Source organism: Chiloscyllium punctatum, chromosome 4, assembly GCF_047496795.1.
Source record: "Chiloscyllium punctatum isolate Juve2018m chromosome 4, sChiPun1.3, whole genome shotgun sequence".
NCBI lineage: Eukaryota > Metazoa > Chordata > Chondrichthyes > Orectolobiformes > Hemiscylliidae > Chiloscyllium > Chiloscyllium punctatum.
The window spans coordinates 104,437,549-104,457,009 of NC_092742.1; the positions used below are offsets into that span (position 1 = coordinate 104,437,549).

Below are 19,461 nucleotides of genomic sequence, written 5' to 3' on the forward strand. Positions count from 1 at the left end.
CAGGTGTTCTAACTTGCTTTTGAGCAAGACTGTGCAGTTACAGCACTTCCCTGCAGCTGTTTGCAATGGCATACAATGGTCAGACGTCAGAATTCTCATCTTTAAAAGGTGCTTTTCAGACAATGGTCAATGAATGCTTGGTACACAAAGGAGTGAAATGTAATGTGAAGCTGGGAATGTGAATAATTATATCAACCATGATGCAAGTGTATATGTAATAGGATAGTAATTGAAGGGTCCAGAATTCTTAAAACACATCCAGGATATCTTTTTAATCCAGTACTCAGAATGCCCTACAAGAAGGGAGATGTCTATGGACTTAATTATAGTTACAAAGTTGACAAGTGGTTGAAGTATCAGTGCGGTGGGGGTGGGGGTAATATTTTGCAGACAACAATCATAACTTCGTTAGATTCAAGGTCATTTTGGAAAAGGTCAAAGATGTGCCCGAAGCCAAAGTTCTAAACTGGGAGAAAGCTGGTTTTAATAAGATCAGACATGATTTGGTCAGAGTGAACCAGGTTCAGATACTTTCAGATAAATCTGTCACAGAACAGTGGGATGCAGTCAAGGAGGAAGTAAACATGAGCCCACCAAATCCTGCGAACCCATGATCTCAAGAGATTATACAGCATTGGATTAAGAAAGAAAGAAGCTTATGGCAGATATTGAGGGCTCAAAACAGCAGAAACCCTATGAGTAAAGAATGTGCAAGAGGAAACTAAAAAGAGAGAGATTAGGAGAACTACAAGGGGAGTACTGGCAAGTAAAATAAAGGAAAATCCGAAGTTATTTTACAGGTACCTTAAAGGTGAAAGGATAAAGGAGGGATGAGTAGGACTCATCAAGGACCACAGTAGTAATTTGTGAATGGAACCAAAGGATGTAGGTAGGGATTGTGTTCCCACGTATATGCCGTATTTGATCATGGTTAATCTGCCTTTGGCCCATATCCCTTAATACTTTTATCTTAACAAAAATTTACCACAGATTTAAAATTAACAACTGCAGGAAAATGTGGAAAAGAGTTCCAAATCTCTAATACACTGTGTGTGAAGTATAACCGAACATCTCTCCTGAATGATCTGTCCCCAATTCCCAAACTGTGCTCCCTAGTTCTGGAATCTCCTTAACCTTCTAAATTCTACAGAAAACAGGCCAAATTTGTATAACCTATTCTCATAACATAACCCCTGAAGTCTGTGTATCATACCTGTAAACTTATACTGTACCCCCTTCCGAGGCCATAATATCTTTCCTAATTTATGATGCCCAGATCTGCTCACAGTACTCCAAGTGGAGTATAACCAAGATTTTTTTCCATAGCTGCAGCATAACTTCTGCATCCTTCTACTCCAATCCTCTAGATATAAAGACCTTAATTCCATGAGCATTCCTGATTATTTTCTGCACTTGATTGTAACATTTTAATGATCTATGCACATGAATTTCCAAGAATCTTTGGAGATCCATTGTATTCAACTTCACACCATCTAGAAAGTACCATGATCTATCCTTTCTCATTCCAAAATGGATAATTTCACTCTTGCAACATAAAACTCTGTCTACCACAGTTTCACCTAGTCATTTGGTCCCTAAATATCCCTTTGTAATGTTTTGCCATCATCATCTAAAATGCCATTAAACTTTGGGTCATCAGCAAAAATGGACAGATGACTTTCTATGCCATTATCCAAGTCATTAATAAATAATGTGAATAATTGAGGATCTAGCGCAGATCCTTGTGCACACCACTGGATACATCCTGCCAATTTGACTACTATGCTCAGATCTTGAAGACACTTCCACTAGTATCCTCCATATTGCAACAACTGCTGACATTGAGAACCCTGTCAGGGTCCTTTTAAAGAGAGTTCCTTCATTGCTCATTTAGCTGCATTGTTCTACCAATCCTTTCTGAATGGTCAAGGAACCAGTCTGTGTATTGCTCACAACAGAATTAGTTTTACTGTATCTGCATTGATATGGTATTTTCTATTTACAGTCATTGAGTCAAACAGCATGGAAACAAGACCCTATGGTCCAACTCGTCTGTGCCGACCAGTCATCCCAATCTGACCTAGCCCCATTTTCCAACATTTAGCCCATCTCTCTAAACCTTTCCTATTCATATACCGATCCAGATGCCTTTTAATTATAAAAGCCTCCACCACTTCCTCGAGCAGCTTGTTTCGTACATGCATCATCCTGTGTGAGAAAAAAAATTATCCCTCAGGTCCTTTTCAAATCTTTTCCTTCTCACCTTAAATCTACGCCCTCTTGTCTTGGACTTCCCCCACCCCAGAGAAAAGACTTTGGCTGTTCACCCTACCCTTGTCCCTCATGGTTTTATAGATCTCTATAAGGTCTATCTTCAGCTTACAATGCTCCAGGGAAAAAAAGCCCCAGCCTATTCAGCCTCTCCCTATAACTCAAACCCTCCTGTTGCAGTAGCATTCTTGTAAATCTTTTCTGCACCCTCTCATGTTTAACAACATCATTCCTATAGAAGGGTGACCGGAATTGTATGCAGTATTCTAAAAGTGGCCTCACCAATGTCTTTTACAGGTGCAACATGACATCCCAACTCCTATACTCAATGTTCTGACCAATGAAGGCAAGCATCTCCACTTTCAAGGACCTATGCACCTCCACCCCTTGGTTTCTTTGTTCGGCATCATTTAACTGTGTAAGTCCTGCCTTGGTTTGTCTGACCCAAAATGCAACCCCTCACATTTATCTAAATTAAACTCCATCTGCCACTCCTCAGCCCATTGGCCCATCTGATCAAGGTGTCATTGTACTCCGAGATAATCTTCTTCACTGTCTACTACACCACCTATTTTGGTGTCATCTGCAAACTTACTAACCATACCTCCTATATTCAAATCCAAATCATTTATATCAATGACGTAAAGCAGTATTCCCAGCACTGATCACTGCTGGTCACAAGCCTCGAAAAGCAATTCTCTACGACCACACACTGTCTCCTACCTTCAAGCCAATTTTGTATCCAATTGGCTAGCTCCATCTGGATGCCATATGATCTAACTTTACTAACCAGTCTACAACGCAGAATTTTGTTAAATGTTTTGCTGAAAGTCACATAGACACTACCACTCTGCCTTCATCAATCTTCTTTGTCACCTCTTCAAAAAACTCAATTAAGTTAGAGGCTCGATTTCCCACGCACAAAGCCATGTTGACTATCAGTCTTTGCCTTTCCCAATGCATGTAAGCCTTGTCACTCAAAACCCCTCCAACAGTTACCCACCCCTGATGTAAGGTTCACCAGTCTATAGTTCCCTGGCTTTTCTTTACCATCGTTCTTAAATAATGGCACGATATTACACGTGCAACGTGACATTCCCAACTCCTATACTCAATGTTCTGACAAATGAAGGCAAGCATACCAAAGGCCATCCTTCACCACCCTGGCTACCTGAACCTCCACCCTCAACAAACTGCTCCTACAATATTCCAGCTGACATCAAGGGACCCAGCTTCCCACAAAGTTCTGGGAAACACCTGATCAGGTCTCAAGAATTTATCAAACGTTACACATTTTAAGAACTCTTCTTCTGTAATATGAACTCTTTTCAAGGCATCACTGTTTATTTCCCCAAGTTCCCTAGCTTCCATGCTCTGCAGCATATTAAATACTTATGACACATTTGCTTAGCATCTCACGCATTTCCTGTGGCACCACCCTCAGACAACGTTCATCTTTTAAGTCTATACTTGACATATGACTTGTTCTTTTTCTTGATCATAGCCTCAATTTTTCCAGTAATCCAGCATTCCTACACCAACCAGGCTTGCCCTTCACACTAACAGGAAGATACTGTCTCTGAACTCTAGGTATCTCATTGTTAAAGGCCTCTCACTTCTCAACCATCCCTTTACTTACAAATAGCCTCCATGAATCAACTTTTGAATGTTTCACTCAAAATTGGCCTTACCTCAATTTAGAACTTTAACTTTTAGAACAGGTCTATCCTTTTTCATAACTATTTTAAAACTAATAGAAATATGATTACTTGCCCTGCTTTATTTCCCAACAGCAGGTCAACCTTTTACAGTCATAGTCATAGAGATGTACAGCATGGAAATGGACCCTTCGGTCCAACCTGTCCATGCCGACCAGATATCCCAACCCAATCTAGTCCCACCTGCCAGCACCCGGCCCATATCCCTCCAAACCCTTCCTATTCATACACCCATCCAGATGTCTCTTGAATGTTGCAATTGTACCAGCCTCCACCACTTCCTCTGGCAGCTCATTCCATACATGCCCCACCCTCTGCATGAAAACATTGCCCCTTAGGTCTCTTTTATATCTTTCCCCTCTCACCCTAAACCTATGCCCTCTAGTTCTGGACTCCCCGACCCCAGGGAAAAGACTTGGTCTATTTATCCTATGCATGCGCCTCATAATTTTGTAAACCTCTATAAGGTCACCCCTCAGCCTCCGACGCTCCAGGGAAAACAGCCCCAGCCTGTTCAGCCTCTCCCTGTAGCTCCTCCAACCCTGGCAACATCCTTGTAAATCTTTTCTGAACCCTTTCATGTTTCACAACATCTTTCCGATAGGAAGGAGACCAGAAATGCACGCAATATTCCAACAGTGGCCTAACCAATGTCCTGTACAGCCGCAACATGACCTCCCAACTCCTGTACTCAATACTCTGGCCAATAAAGGAAAGCATACTAAACACCTACTTCACTATCCTATCTACCTGAGACTCCACTTTCAAGGAGCTATGAACCTGCACTCCAAGGTCTCTTTGTTCAGCAACACTCCCTAGGACCTTACCATTATGTGTATAAGTCCTGCTAAGATTTACTTTCCCAAAACGCAGCACCTCACATTTATCTGAATTAAACTCCATCTGCCACTTCTCAGCCCATTGGCCCATCTGGTCCATATCCTGTTTCTCAATTGTTTCTCAATTTCCCTCTGACTATTGGGGGGTCTATACTACAGTCCCAATAAGATGATCATCCCTTTCTTATTTCTCAGTTCCACCCAAATAACTTCCCTGGATGTATTTCCGGGAATATCCTCCCTTAGCACATCTGTAATGCTATCCCTTATCAAAAATGCCACTCCCCCTCCTCTCTTGCCTCCCTTTCTATCCCTCCTGTAGCATTTGCATCCTGGAACATTAAGCTGCCAGTCCTGCCCATCCCTGAGCCATGTTTCTGTAATTGCTATGATATCCTAGTCCCATGTTCCTAACCATGCCCTGAGTCCATCTGCCTTCCCTGTTAGGCCCCTTGCATTGAAATAAATGCAGTTTAATTTATTAGTCCTACCTTGTCCCTGTCTGCTCTGACTGTTTGACTCACTTCCGTTCTCAGTTGTACCCATCTCAGATCGATCTCTTTCCTCACTATCTCCCTGGGTCCCACCCCCCACCTTACTAGTTTAAATCCTCCCAAGCAGTTCTAGCAAATTTCCCTGCCAGTATATTGGTCCCCTTCCAATTTAGGTGCAATCCGTCCTTCTTGTACAGGTCACTTCTACCCCAAAAGAGATTCCAATGATCCAAAAATGTGAATCCTTCTCCCATACACTAGCTCCTCAGCCATGCATTCATCTGCTCTATCCTCCTATTCCTGCCCTCACTAGCTCATAGCATTGGGAGTAATCCAGATATTACTACCCGTGAGGACTGTCCTTTTAAATTTCTGCCTAACTCTCTGTAATCTCCCTTCAGAATCTCAACGTTTTTCCTTCCAATGTCGTTGGTTCCAATGTGGACAATGACCTCCTGCTGGCCCCTCTCCCCCGTGAGAACATTCTGCACCCTCTCCGAGACATCCTTGATCCTGGCACCAGGGAAACAACACACATTCTGCTTTTTCTCTGCTGGCCACAGAAACGTCTGTCTGTACCTCTGACTACAGAATCCCCTAACACAATTGATCTCTTGGAAGCCGACGTACCCCTCATTGCATTAGAGCCAGTCTCAATACCAGAAACTTGACTGTTCGTGCTACGTTCCCCTGAGAATCCATCACCCCCTACATTTTCCAAAACAGCATACCTGTTTGAAATGGGTATATCCACAAAAGACTCCTGCACTAGTTGCCTACCTCTCTTACCTTTCCTGGAGTTAACCCATCTATGTGACTGTATCTGAGACTTTCCCCCCTTCCTATAACTGCCATCCACCACATACTGTTGCTGTTGCAAATTCCTCATCGCTTCTATCTGTCTCTCCAACCGATCCACTCGATCTGATAAGATTCACATCCAACAGCATTTATGGCAGATATAATCCGCAGTAACCCTTAAACTCTCTTTAAACTCCCACATCTGACAAGAAGTCCATATCACTGCAAAGGCCATTTTTGCTCCTTCACAATCTACAGACCCAGAAAATAACACCGTCTTATTCCTCTACAAACACTGCCCCAGGTTAAATTAATAGCTATGGCCTATATTATAAGTTTAATCAAGAGACTTATCTCCAAAAACACAATCAAGAAAGAATCCAAACCCTTGATGCTATGACAGTCTCAGTCTATGTTAACTGAAATATTTCAGATTTCCTTACATATTTGCTTTTGAATTTCCATTGACTACTGGCGAGCTTATAATACAATCCTAACAAGGTGATCACAACTTTCTTATTTCACAGTTCAACTCGTATAATGTCACTTGACAATTTCCGAGAAATATCTTCCCTTATAGCCATTATGTTATCCCTAACTAAAAACACCAATCCCCCTACTATCTTTCTCCCTCGATACCTCAAACGTTAAGCTGAACCCGAGACTGGTGACTCGGGTGGCCAGTCCTAGTCACCCGAGCCACATTTCTGCATAGGCCATAATATCCTAGTCCCATCTTTCCAACCATGCCCTAAGTTCATCTGCCATACCTGTCAGTCCCCTTGCAATTAAGTAAATGCAGTTCAATTTATCTATCTTACCTTGCTCTCTGCCAAGCTTTTGTCTGTCTTGACTATTTGACTTGTTCCCCTTATCTACTACACCATTCTCAGCTTTTTCTTATGACAATAAAACTTAACTCTAATTCTCATGCTAATTCTTTTCTCACTATCGCTTTGCTCCCACTCCCAATCCTTACTAGTTTAAAGTCTCCTGAGTAGCACTAGCAAATCACGCTGTAAGGATCTTGGTCCTCTTCCAATTCAGGTAGAATAGAGGTCATTTCTACCCTTGAAGAGATCGTAATGGTCCAAAAATGTGAATCCTTGCTCCTTGCACCAGCTCCTCAGCCATATCTGCTCTATCCTCCTATTCATAGTCTCACCAGCATATGGCACCGGTAGTAGTCCAGATATTACGACTCTCAGGGATCTATTTTTTAACCTCTTGCCTCGTTTTTTATAATGTCTCTGTAGAATCTCATTCCTTTCCCTATCTGTGTCAATGGTACCAATGTGCACAAGGACCTCGTGCTGGTCACTCTCCTCTTTCAGAATATTCTGCACCCTCTCAGAGGCATCTTGACCCTGCCACCAGGGAGGCAACACACCATTCTGAGATTATGCTGTCAGCCACATAAATATCTGTTTGTGCCCCAGACTCAAGAGGCTCCTATTATAATGACATAGCCCTCATTATAGCAGAGTCAGTTATGGAACCAGAAACCCTGGTTGACAGTGCTATACTCCCCTGAGAGACCATCCCCCTACAGTATCCAAAGTGGCATATCTGTTTGAGATGGGGGTTGTCACAGAAGACTCCTGCACCACCTAGCTACCTCTCCTACCATTACTAGTGGTCAACCATCTACCTAACTGTATCTGCAGTGTCTCCATCTTCCTGTAACTGCCATTTCATCACACACCTTTGCTCTTGTAAACTCCTCATTGCCTCTAACTGCCACTCCATGCCATCCGATAGGATTTGCAGACAAAGTCTCCAGGAACATTTACTAGTCCTTCACACTAGTAAAGGACTTTTCTGTTTGTTTAACAATTTACCCAGAAGTTATCCAAAAACAAACACGACACAGTTTGTTAAAAAATGCAGCATGAGCACAGTCTCACCAGTCAAAAACACTGGTTTGAGATAACTTAGTACCAATCCATATTAAATGTCAATCAAGAGAGTGTGCACAGTATAAACTTTAAAATAAATGCACTCGCCTCACCTTACTATTATAGATTAAGATCTAGAAGTTCTAAAAGTCTTAAAGTCAAACATTTAGCTGATTTATCTGAAGAACTGGGAAAAATTAACAGCCATTTCACAAACAATTATTCACATAAAAATCAACCAGCAATTTGTACTGTGAGCTATTCTGTAAATTGCAAAAGACCATAAGATAATACTTTGTTGTTAGATTCACAGAAATAACAAGTTATACTTAATTTTCCAATCTCTTCTATGCAGTTGTTGCCTTTGCACACTGTTAAATTTAATGACAAAATAAAATGAAGCCCAGTATATGGTCATAGAATCCTTATCGTAGAATAATGATGCCACAGTGTTGAAGCAGGCCATTCTGCCCATCGTGTCCACACCAACCCTCCGAAGAGCATACCACCCAGATCCACCATTCACTTTATCCCTGGTGACTCTGCATTTTCCATGGCCAATCCATCCAGCCTGCGTATCTTTGGATTGTGGAAGGAAACTGGAGCACAGAGAGGAAACCCATGCAAACATGGGGAGAATATGCAAACTCTACACAGACAGTCGCCTGAGGATGGAATCAAACCCAAATCCCTGGTGCTGTGAGGCAACAGTTCTACCCACTGAGCCACCATGCCGCCCCATATATATAGGTTTTATGATAGTAACTGTCCATCAAATTCTTGCCAGAATTGAATTAAATGCAGTTTTGTTCCTCCAGGTAGAGAATAGTTGTTGGAGATTGTTAAACACAATTTTAAATACCAACACTATTTTTTTCCACATCCTTTGCTCTCCACCTTTTCTCTTTCCGTAACTGATTTCACTCATTTCCTTTTCCATTACCACTCTGCTTGAAATAACTCCATAGAGGCTGGTATCCCACCACTAAGTCACTTTTTATTTCCACTTGGAGAGTCCTTGCTACTGATCCAGCTCCCTTGGAGACAACTCTCAGAGTGAACAAAATGTCTGACACACCTATTGATTAGATTAGGTTCCCTGCAGTGTGGAAACAGGCCCTTCAGCCCAATTAGTCCACACCGACCCTCTGAAGAGTAACCCACCCAGACCCATTTCCCTCTGACTAATGCACGTATGACGATGGGCAATTTAGCATGGCCAATTCACCCTGACCTGCACATCTTTGGACTGTGGGAGGAAACTGGAGCACCCGGAGGAAACCCACACAGACACGGGGAGAATGTGCAAACTCCACACAGGCAGTCGCCTGAAGCTTGAATCAAACCTGGGACCTTGAGGCAGTAGTGCTAACCACTGAGCCAGCATGCCGCCTATACTCACCTGTCATCCAAGGCTCCCTGATTGAACCAGACCAACAGCCCCAATTAGGGAACTCATATTTGATGAGGTCCACTTGCTGACCTTGTCGTGATCGTTACATTCAGGTTTAGATTTAGCTCCGTATACTTTAGATTTTGCAATCTAAATCTTATTGGTTATAAAACAGACTATTTGTTCTGACATTCGCCAAGGTCCCAAGATGCTCCATTGGAGAAGCTTCTCATTGGTGGAAGGATTAAGAACAAAAGGGCAGGGCTGAAGTTAACTGACAAAAGAATCAATGGAGATGAGGACAAATATTTTCACGGAGAGTATGGTTAGGATCTGTAATGCACTGCCTGAGTGTGTGTGGAGACAGGTTTAATCTGTTTAATCAGGTGTGGGCGGCACAGTGGCACAGTGGTTAGCACTGCTGCCTCACAGCGCCAGAGACCCGGGTTCAATTCCCGCCTTAGGCGACTGACTGTGTGGAGTTTGCACATTCTCCCCGTGTCTCCGTGGGTTTCCTCCGGGTGCTCCGGTTTCCTCCCACAGTCCTAAAGATGTGCAGGTCAGGCGAATTGGCTATCCTAAATTGCCCGTAGTGTAGGTAAGGGGTAGATGTAGGGGTATGGGTGGGTTGCACTTCGGCGGGGCAGTGTGGACTTGTTGGGCCGAAGGGCCTGTTTCCACACTGTGAGTAATCTAATCTAATCTAATCTAATCGAGACCTTCAAGAGGCAATTGGAATATTATCTGAAAAGGAAATATTTACAGGGAGAGGATGGGGATGTGGCTCTAGGTCAATTTAGCCAATAGAGAGCATGTGCAGATCAATTGGGCTGAATAGTCTCCCTCTGTGCTGTAACAATGTGTTGGTTTTATATGATCTTCTGAAGGCAATGAACTAATAATTAAGGGGTATTTACCAAATCTGTAATTCAAAGTGTTGCAGTGTTTTCTCTACATGAAATGAGTCCATCTATGGAGCTAAAACCTTTGCTGAACTGGAACACTCTCTATATCCCTCTGTCTTTACCTTCTTTTATAATATGCTGTTTTAAAAAAAACGCTTGCAGTAAGCTAATTATTAGTTCTCAATTGACCAGTCTTACACTTTGTTCTTCTCAAATTGTTAGTCCTCCTCACTGTGAACCTTAGCCATTTAGCTATTGGAGTCGCAGGAAAATGTAGCAAACTGTTTCTCTATGGAATGGCAAGTCCCCAATTTTATAATTATTCACAGTTAGGAAGATTATGAGGCAAGACAGTACAAAATAAGTCCATGAAAACTGAAAATGTCCACTTGCATGTCCATTGACTAATCAATAGTAGCATAAGCATAGAAGCAGGTGACCTACTAATCAGGAGAACGTGTACAGATATCTCTGAGAAAGACAGACAAGGCCAGAAAATATTAGCAGATGAATCCATGTAATTTTGAAGGAATTAAATGAATATTATATCAACTTAAAAAACATTTAAAAACTTACCCTAAGATGGTAGAGAGCAACACCTGTACTTAATATATCCTCATCCACTGCTATTAAATGAGGTAACTGGGAGGCAACAATCACTCCTGCTTTTCCTCGGTTTATATCCACATAGTACTCCTCCATGATTGCTTTTGTGTCTTTCCATCTGTCCTTCCAATCTTTGGCAAGTTGGTCTATCTGAGAAAGATCACAGCAATTCAGGCAATCTGCTTTAATTCTAAGTTAGACTTCACATTCATGCACTGAAGTCTGTATTGCATACCAATGGTTTTATCACACAAAGAGAGACAACAACAATACAGTTCCATCTAATCTACAACTACCATTATGATACTATTTATTACATAAAGTACCTAATAATGCTGTAAGATATTTAGGCCATCTGCCTACTCCTTTAGCACTTTAACATTTTACTTATGCCTCAATGGTAAGAGCTGTAGAGTCATTTACAGCACAGGAATGTCCATTCAGCCCATTGAATTCATGCCTGCTGTCTGTGGAACTATCAAGTCATTCCCATTCCTACACCCAACTATCACTACAGCCCTGAGAATTTATTTCCTTCAAGTTTCCATCCCATTTCCTTTCAAAATCAGTAATCATCTCCACCAACAGCCCCCCCCCACCCACCCACCCCACCCCACCCCCCCAAAGGAGGCAACACGTCATTAACATTTACCAGGTACGTATCAAGAAAACGTTGCCAATGAAATTCAAAAACAAAGGATCACAGTTTAAAAACCAATGGTCACCAATTTAAGACAGAGAGAGATGTGGTGGCGTCTCTGGAACACACTTCCTCAAAATATTTGGGGCTGAATCTTGGGTTTTCTTGGCTGACTGTTGTGACGTGCTTTTTGGAAGATTTCTTACCAAAATGCCCAGTGCATTTTCTTATCGTATCTGACCAATCTGCCTCATTAACTAACTACTCCATTCTTATGGTATCCCTTACATCCAATTCTAGCCTCATTTACCACACACTATTCATATAACACTCCACTCAATAGACATCACTAAAATATCAGCATCCTTTGTGCCCACATCATTTTCAAAAGCCCATTGTGCACCTGGACAAGCATCATCAGCCTAGCACAGCCCTGACCTATGACCTGGACATGGCAGACCGGGGAAGACTTGGCACCGTGCTTTGCGAGCACAATCATGGAGGTCATGCTGGACATCCTCTTCACCTAGGACCAGCAGCGGAGACTAAAACAACAAACCATGCCAGTCTAGTCCAAAGTTGACACCCAAGTTAGAACACTCTTAGGTACCTGCTGGAATGCACAGCAATATAGGAAGAGGTCAATAACCTCCTGCACTCCACTAGTGTAAAGTGCCACCACCTTCTCTCTCATATTTTGAGCTCACTGTACCTCTGCTATTGCACCCACACCCCATGAAGGCTCATGCTCTATCAGAAGAGAAGAAGAAATAAGAACAGGAATAGGCTATCAGACCCAGCTCTGCCATTAAATAGGATCATGGCTAATCTAACATTCCTGAATTTGACTTTTCAGCATTTGTCCCCATAATCCTTCGTTCCCCTACTGATCGAGAATCTATCTATCCCAGCCTTAACTATACACGAGAGAAAGAGAGAGAGAGAGAGAACAACATTTATGCAAATAAAGAGTACATAATGATATGCCAGAAAAGCAGGACCGTAAGTGGGAGAAAACGGGTTGGCTGTGCTGAAAACAGTTCACATTACAGAACAGGAAATTCAGGAGGTCTTAGACAATAGCCTACAACCTGAACTAATATATCCCAAAACGTTGTGGGAAGTAAGGGAAGAAACTGTGAGATCCCTTGCAGAAAAATTTGCATCATCTATTACTATGGGCAAGGTCACTGAAGACTGGAGGGTGGCTAATAGAGTTATACAGTCAGAGATGTACACCACGGAAACAGACATTTTGGTCCAACTCATCCATGCCGACCAGATATCCTAGTCTATTCTAGTCCCAATTGCCAGCACTTGTTCCATATCCCTTGAAATATTGTGCCTTTGCTTAAGAAAGGGTGTAAGGAGAAATCGGAAAACTGTAGACCTGTGAGTCTGACTTCCACTGAGGGTAAATTGTTAGAGGTGATTATAAATGATAGGATTTATGGACATTTACAGAGACAAAAATTGAATTGAGATAGTCAGCATGGTTTTGTGCAAGGAAAATAGTGTCTCACAAACTTGATTGAGTTTTTTGAAGAAGTTACCGAAAAGATAGATGACAACAGCAGTAGATGTTGTTTATTTGGATTTTAGTAAAGCCTTCGACAAGGTTCTGCATGATAGACTAATTAGTAAAGTTAGGTCACATGGGATTCAGGGTAAGCTTACCAATTGGATAACTAGCTTAACGGCAGGAGACAGAGAGCAGTGGTGGAGAGCTGCTTTTCGGACTGGAGATCTGTCACCAGTGATGTTCCACAGGGATCAGTTCTGTGTCCTCTTTTGTTTTCATTTATATAAATGATTTGGATGAGAATATAGAAGGCATGGTTAGTAGGTGCGTGGATGACACCAAAATTGGTGGCATAGTAGACAGTGAAGAAGGCTTTCTAAGATTACAAAGGGATCTTCACAAAATGGGTCAATAGGCTGAAAAATGGCAGATGGCACTCAATCTAGATAGATGCGAGTTACTGGATTTTGGTATAACAAACAGGAGTAAGAGCTTATATAATTAACGGTGGGGCCTTGGGTAGTCTTGTGTCACATATAGATAGGGTGGGTAAAAAGGCATTTGGCATACTTGCCTTCATTGCATCTCTGAGCGTAGGAGTTGGTAAGTCATGTTGAGGTTGTATAGGACATTGATGAGGCCTCTTCTGGAATATTGTGTCCAGTTCTGGTCTCCCAGTTGTAGGAAGGATATTGTTAAGCTGGAAAGGGTTCAGAAGAGATTTACCAGGATATTGCTGGGAATGGAAGGTATCAGTTATTTAAAAAAAGGCTGGATAGGCTGGGACTCTTTTCACTGGATTGTGGAGGTTGAGCGGTGATCTGATAGATGTTTATAAAATAATGAGAGGTATAGATAGAGTTCATGGTATTGTCTTATCCCTTGGATGGGTGATTTCAAGAATATGAAGCATATTTTAAAGATGAGAGGAGAGAGATTTTAAAAAGACATGACAGGCAAATTTTATTTTAACAGAGAATGATTTGCATGGGGAATGAACTTCATGAGGTGGGAGATGTGGGCACAGTTACAACATGTAAAAGACATTTGGATAAGTACATGAATAAAAAATGTTCGAAGGGATATGGGCCAGCAGCAGGCAGGTGGGACTAGATTAGTTTGGGATTATGTTCGGCATGGACTGGTTGGATTGAAAGGTCTGTTTCTATGCTGTATGACTCTATGAAAGCAGCACATGCCATTCCAGGGTGTGGGGTGTGGCTTGGTTAAAAGACATGGAAGGTGTTCAGATTCTAAAATTATTGAACTCAATACAGAGACCCGAGTGCTGCAAGGTCACCAACAGAAAATAAGATGCTGTTCTTTCAGCTTGCAGAGCTTCATCGGAGGCAGACATGTTGGTCACAGAACAACTAGGAGCTCAGGGTCATTTTTACAGACAGGACGCAGGTGGTCCTTAAAGCAGTCACCCAGTTTGCGTTCCATCTCCCTAATGCAGAAACTACCATATTGTGAACTGTGAACACAGTAGACCAGATTCAGTGGAGTGCAGGCAAAATCGCTGTTCATCTGGAAAGTGTTTTTGGGGCTTTGGATAGTTAGGAGGGAGGAAGCAAATGGGCAGGTGCCTTGGGATTTGGGAGGTATTAGGAGTGGACCAGTGTGTCCCAGAGGGAACAGTCACTGCAGAATGCTGACAAGGTAAGGGAGGCGTACATGTGGTGGCATTTTGCTGGAGCGGAAATGGCAACTTATGATTCTTTGGATGAGGATACTAGTGGGGTGGAAAGTGAGGACCGGGGGAGCCTATCATTCTTGTGAGAGGGAAGAGAAAGGGTCAGACACAGCTGAGGGTCCTGTCAACCATCATAATGGGCAATCCTCAGTTGAGGGGAAAAAGGTGGGGATTTCTGAGGCACCCTGGAGAAAGTGGCATCATTAGAAGGGATGTGACAGATGTAAAAAAACTGGGCGAATGGGATGGATATCTTCTGTTATACAGAGGGACCAAGATTGCTCACTGCACCCCATACTGGTCTCACCAGCACCTTGTGCAGTAGCAGTAAGACTTGTCTCCCCGTATACTCCAACTGCTGTCAGAGCAGCACGGTGACTCAGTGGTTAGCACTGCTGCCTCACAGCGCCAGGCAGCCAGGTTCGATTCCAGCCTTGGTCAACTGTGTGGAGTTTGCACGTTCTCCCAGTGTCTGCGTGGGTTTCCTCCTACCATCCAAAGATGCATAGGTTAGGTGAATTGGCCATGCTAAATTGCCCATAGTGTTCAGGAATGTGTGGGCTCGGTGCATTAGTCAGGAGTAAAATATAGGATAGGGGAATGGGTCTGGGTGGGTTATTCTTCAGCAGGTTGGTGTGGACTTGTTGGGCTGAAGGGCTTGTTTTCACACTGTAGGGATTCTGATTATAATTCTAAGCCCCTTGAAATAAGGACCAATATTTCATTAGGAGAAGGTGAGGACTGCATATGCTGGAGATCAGAATCGAGAGTGTGGTGCTGGAAAAGCACAGCAGGTCAGGCAGCATCTGAGGAGCAGGAAAATCGACGTTTCGGGCATGAGCCCTCATCAGGAATGAACCTTCATCAGCCCCTCATTCCTGATGAACAGCTTATATACGAAACGTCAATTCTCCTGCTGCTTGGATGCTGCCTGACCTGCTGTGCTTTTCCAGAACCACACTCCCAGTATTTCATTAGCCTTCCTGTACGTGCGTGCTAGTTTTCAGTATTTTGTGCAGTTCACAAGCTATAATCCCCTTTAATTGGCAATCACCTGCTGAGAGAGAAAATCATCTCACTGCTTGGCTGAAGCATAAAAGCTGATGCAAGATGCTCCCAACATCAAGATAGGCCTCTTGGGACTTCTCATTCAATTCTGTATACATCTTACCATAGCTGCTCAGACCTCTAAGATTTGCCCCTTAATTTTTTTAAGGCATAGTTCGACAGATTCTTCATAAAGCACAGGATTAAAAAGTCAACAGGGTTAGATAGGAATTTAGTGTAATCAAATCCGCCATAATCTTATTGAATAATGGAGCAGGCTAAAAGGATCAAGTGGCCTATTCCTGCTGAGCTTCCACTCCTCCTTATTCTCCATTTAAATAAAACTCTCTTATTTTGTTCTCCCTTCCAACATAAGCAACTTCACATTTTCCCACATTTTACTCCATTTGGCAATTTTTTTCCTTCCTTATTTAAGCTAAATGTATCTCAGTAAACTGTCTGTATCCTATCATAATTTATCTTTATTTATTTTTATGTTGTATCACTCTCACTATTGCCTGCAATATCTTACCTCATTTGCCCTTCACTCACCAGAATCCCTGACAGCACTAACCCTGCATTCCCTCTGTGCTGCTTACTCACTCACTCAGGACAACTGTCATATGCAACAATAGTAATAACGGAGTTCCCCACTTCCACTCCTTTAGTACCTGCCTTCTCTCACTGTAGGGCAGAAAAAGTCAAAATGTGGGAGTTGACATTCAACTCCTCACCCCGATGAGAGGAAAGCTCCTGACTCTCACCACCCCGAGGGACGGACTGATTGCATCCAAACTGAATTGCCCTTGAATTATTATGCCAGGGCCTTCTCTGTGAAGGCTATCACCTTGACCTGCTGAGGCCTGCTGACAACCATGACAAACTATTTAAACTTTGTATCAGTGTGCTTAAATGACAAGTCAAGATAATACAGATAATAGTCAAGATAATATCAGCCTGATATCTCTGGCTGAGGGGACAAAACACAGCATGGAAAGGATGTTGTATGCATCTAGGTAAGTTCAGAGTGACAGCAAGCAAACAGACCACGAACACAGTCCAGGTGCTGGTTGCGTATCTCGGCTCACAGTGCCCTTGCAATGGTATGACAATGGATTGTACCAGTAATTATCAAAGTGCAGCACTGAAGTGCAGAAGCGTCTTGTGAACAGATTGGAGATATACCATTAGGATTCTTAGCGGCTGGTACAGGTCAGATAGCAATATCTGTGGGCACAGAATGAATGTGGCTGACGTCCATGAAGTTGCCCTGAGATGTTGGTGTCTGGTATGGAGGCCCTTTGGAGCAACCTGCGAGCTGATGTCGCCAAGTACACAGTCCGACTTCCCTATCAGGGTTTCTTCATGCCTGGTCTGATTAGTGTGTTTGGTAAGATGGGTAGCTGAATATTAATGAGATGAGTTGCAGCATTAATAAAGCATTTCACAAGCTGTAATCTCCTTTAATTGGCAATCACCTGCTGAGAGAGAAAATCATCTCACTGCTTGGCTGAAGCATAAAAGTTGGCGCGAGATGCTCCCAAAATCAAGATAGGCCTCTTGGGACTTCTCATAGGATTCTCTATAAATCTTACCATAGCCCAAGCTGCTCAGACCTCTATAAGATCTGCCCTTTTTTTAAGGCATAGTTAGACAGATTCTTGATAAAGCAAGGGATTAAAAAGATAACAGGGTTAGACAAGAATGTAGTGTAATCAAATCAACCATAATCTTATTGAGTAATGGAGCAGGCTGAAAGGCCTATTCCTGCTCCTAACTAACTTGCTTGTATATTTGTTACATAAAATAGATCTTTCTCATGCCCAAAATATTCAATCTGTGTTCCCAAGTCTTTGGTACTATCTGCTAACAGGGACAATTCTTCCTCTTTTTGCATACCCCAACCCTGTCATTAGTATGTCCACATTGCACAACCGTTCCCTCAACTCACTGCTCCAAGAGAAATACCAGCCTGTAATCTAAGTTTGTAGCTCAAATTCCTCATCCCTGGTACCGTCCTGGTAAATCTGCTCTACATGCTCTTACAGTGAAACAGAACTGAATGAACAATTCTAAAATGCAGCCAGATCGGAACTTCATCATTGTTCAGCATAATCCCTCTGTTTTTGCGTTTAATTGTTTTTTGCACAAACCCAAGATCCCTATATAACTCAATACATCCTGCCCCAGCAAGAAGAGGGTAGAGAGAAGCAGGAAGGGCAGGGACAGCAGAGAACAGTGTGAGGGGGGGAAGAGATTAGAAAGCAGCATGAGAGGCATGGAGGGGTGTGTCGAACAAGGGGAGGAGAGAACAGTGAGAGACCAGAAAGTAGCATAAAAAGTGGAAAAAGGATGTGAAAATTAGAGCCAGGGAAGCGGAATTTCCACACAGAGAGAAATGGCTGTGTCCACATTACAGACCACAAATTAGATAGTCTCTGAGAATGAATGGTAAAGTAAAACTCTCACGTTAAATGAACACATCAGTACTAATCTATTACAACATTGATGTGAAACAATGATCGCTGTTTTGACTATAAGTGGGAACTCCCTGTGGAACCTGATGAATAGTGTTGTGATCCGTGGCAATGATATCTGCAGTATTTGCGGTTTGATGAGCTTCGGCTCAGAGTCACAGAGCTAAGGTGAGCTCCAGACACTGCAGTGCACAAGAAGGGAAAGCTTATCCAGAGGGAGTCACACCTGTTAAAATAGTATCATTTGATGTGCTTCATGGTCAGGGATAGGAGACGGTGACTGTGAGCAAAGCAGATAAAGCAGCCAAGAAAACACAACTGGAAGAGCCTTGGCCCTTGCAATTGTCTAACACGTTCGAGGTTTTTTGCTGCTTGCATGGATAAAAACAGGGCCTCCAAGGTGGATGAGTGAACTAACTATAACACAGTGGTACAGGAACCCATTTAAGTGAGAGAAGAAAATAGGAATGTTGCCATAATAGAGGACAGTACATTCAGGGGACCAGCACAGTTCTCTATAGCCAAGAGTGTAAGCACATACAGGTCAGTATCGGTAAGAGTGACCACCGCACAGTCCTTGTGGAGACAAGGTCCTGCCTTCACACCGAGAATAACCTCCATTGTGTTGTGTAGCACTATCAGCATGCCAAATAGCTTCAGATGACTTCAAGTAGATCTAGTGACTCAAGACTGGGCATCCATGAGGCACTGTGGTCCATCAACAACAGTTACAATCTGCAACCTCATGCTTTGGCATATCCTGCACTCAACCATTACATCAAGCCAGGGTAAATCTGGTTCAATGAATAGTGTAGGAAGGCATGCCAGAAGCAGCATCAGGGCATACCTAAAAATTAGGTGTTAACTTGGTGAAGCTACCAAACAGGACAACTTGCATTATTACTTGCTGATAATGTTAATTGATCCCATCACAGATCAGATCTAAGTTCTGACGTTTTGCCACACCCAATTGTGAATGGCGGAGGACAACTTACTGGAGGAGGCGGCTCCACAACTATCCCTATCCTCAATGATGGAAGAGCCCAACAGATCAATGCAAAAGATAAGGCTGAAGCATTCAGAGTAATCTTAAGCCAGAAGTGCTGAGGGCTCCATCTCAGCCTCCTCCAGTGGTTCCGAACGTCACAAATGCC

General features: G+C 42.8%; 1 protein-coding gene across 2 annotated transcripts in view; it reads right to left on the reverse strand.

Annotated features, from left to right (window-relative positions):
- The window catches only part of stard9 (StAR-related lipid transfer (START) domain containing 9), a 282,626-nt gene that overhangs the window by 68,213 nt on the left and 194,952 nt on the right, over positions 1 to 19,461 (reverse strand). The window contains exons 16-17 of one of the 2 annotated variants that reach the window (XM_072569468.1): positions 13,662 to 13,787; positions 10,896 to 11,075 (exon numbers count right to left, since the gene is read on the reverse strand). In XM_072569468.1, coding sequence (XP_072425569.1) covers positions 10,896 to 11,075; positions 13,662 to 13,787 — 306 coding nt within the window. The remainder of the gene's footprint in view (positions 1 to 10,895; positions 11,076 to 13,661; positions 13,788 to 19,461) is intronic. The other variant, XM_072569469.1, reaches the window with a different exon arrangement.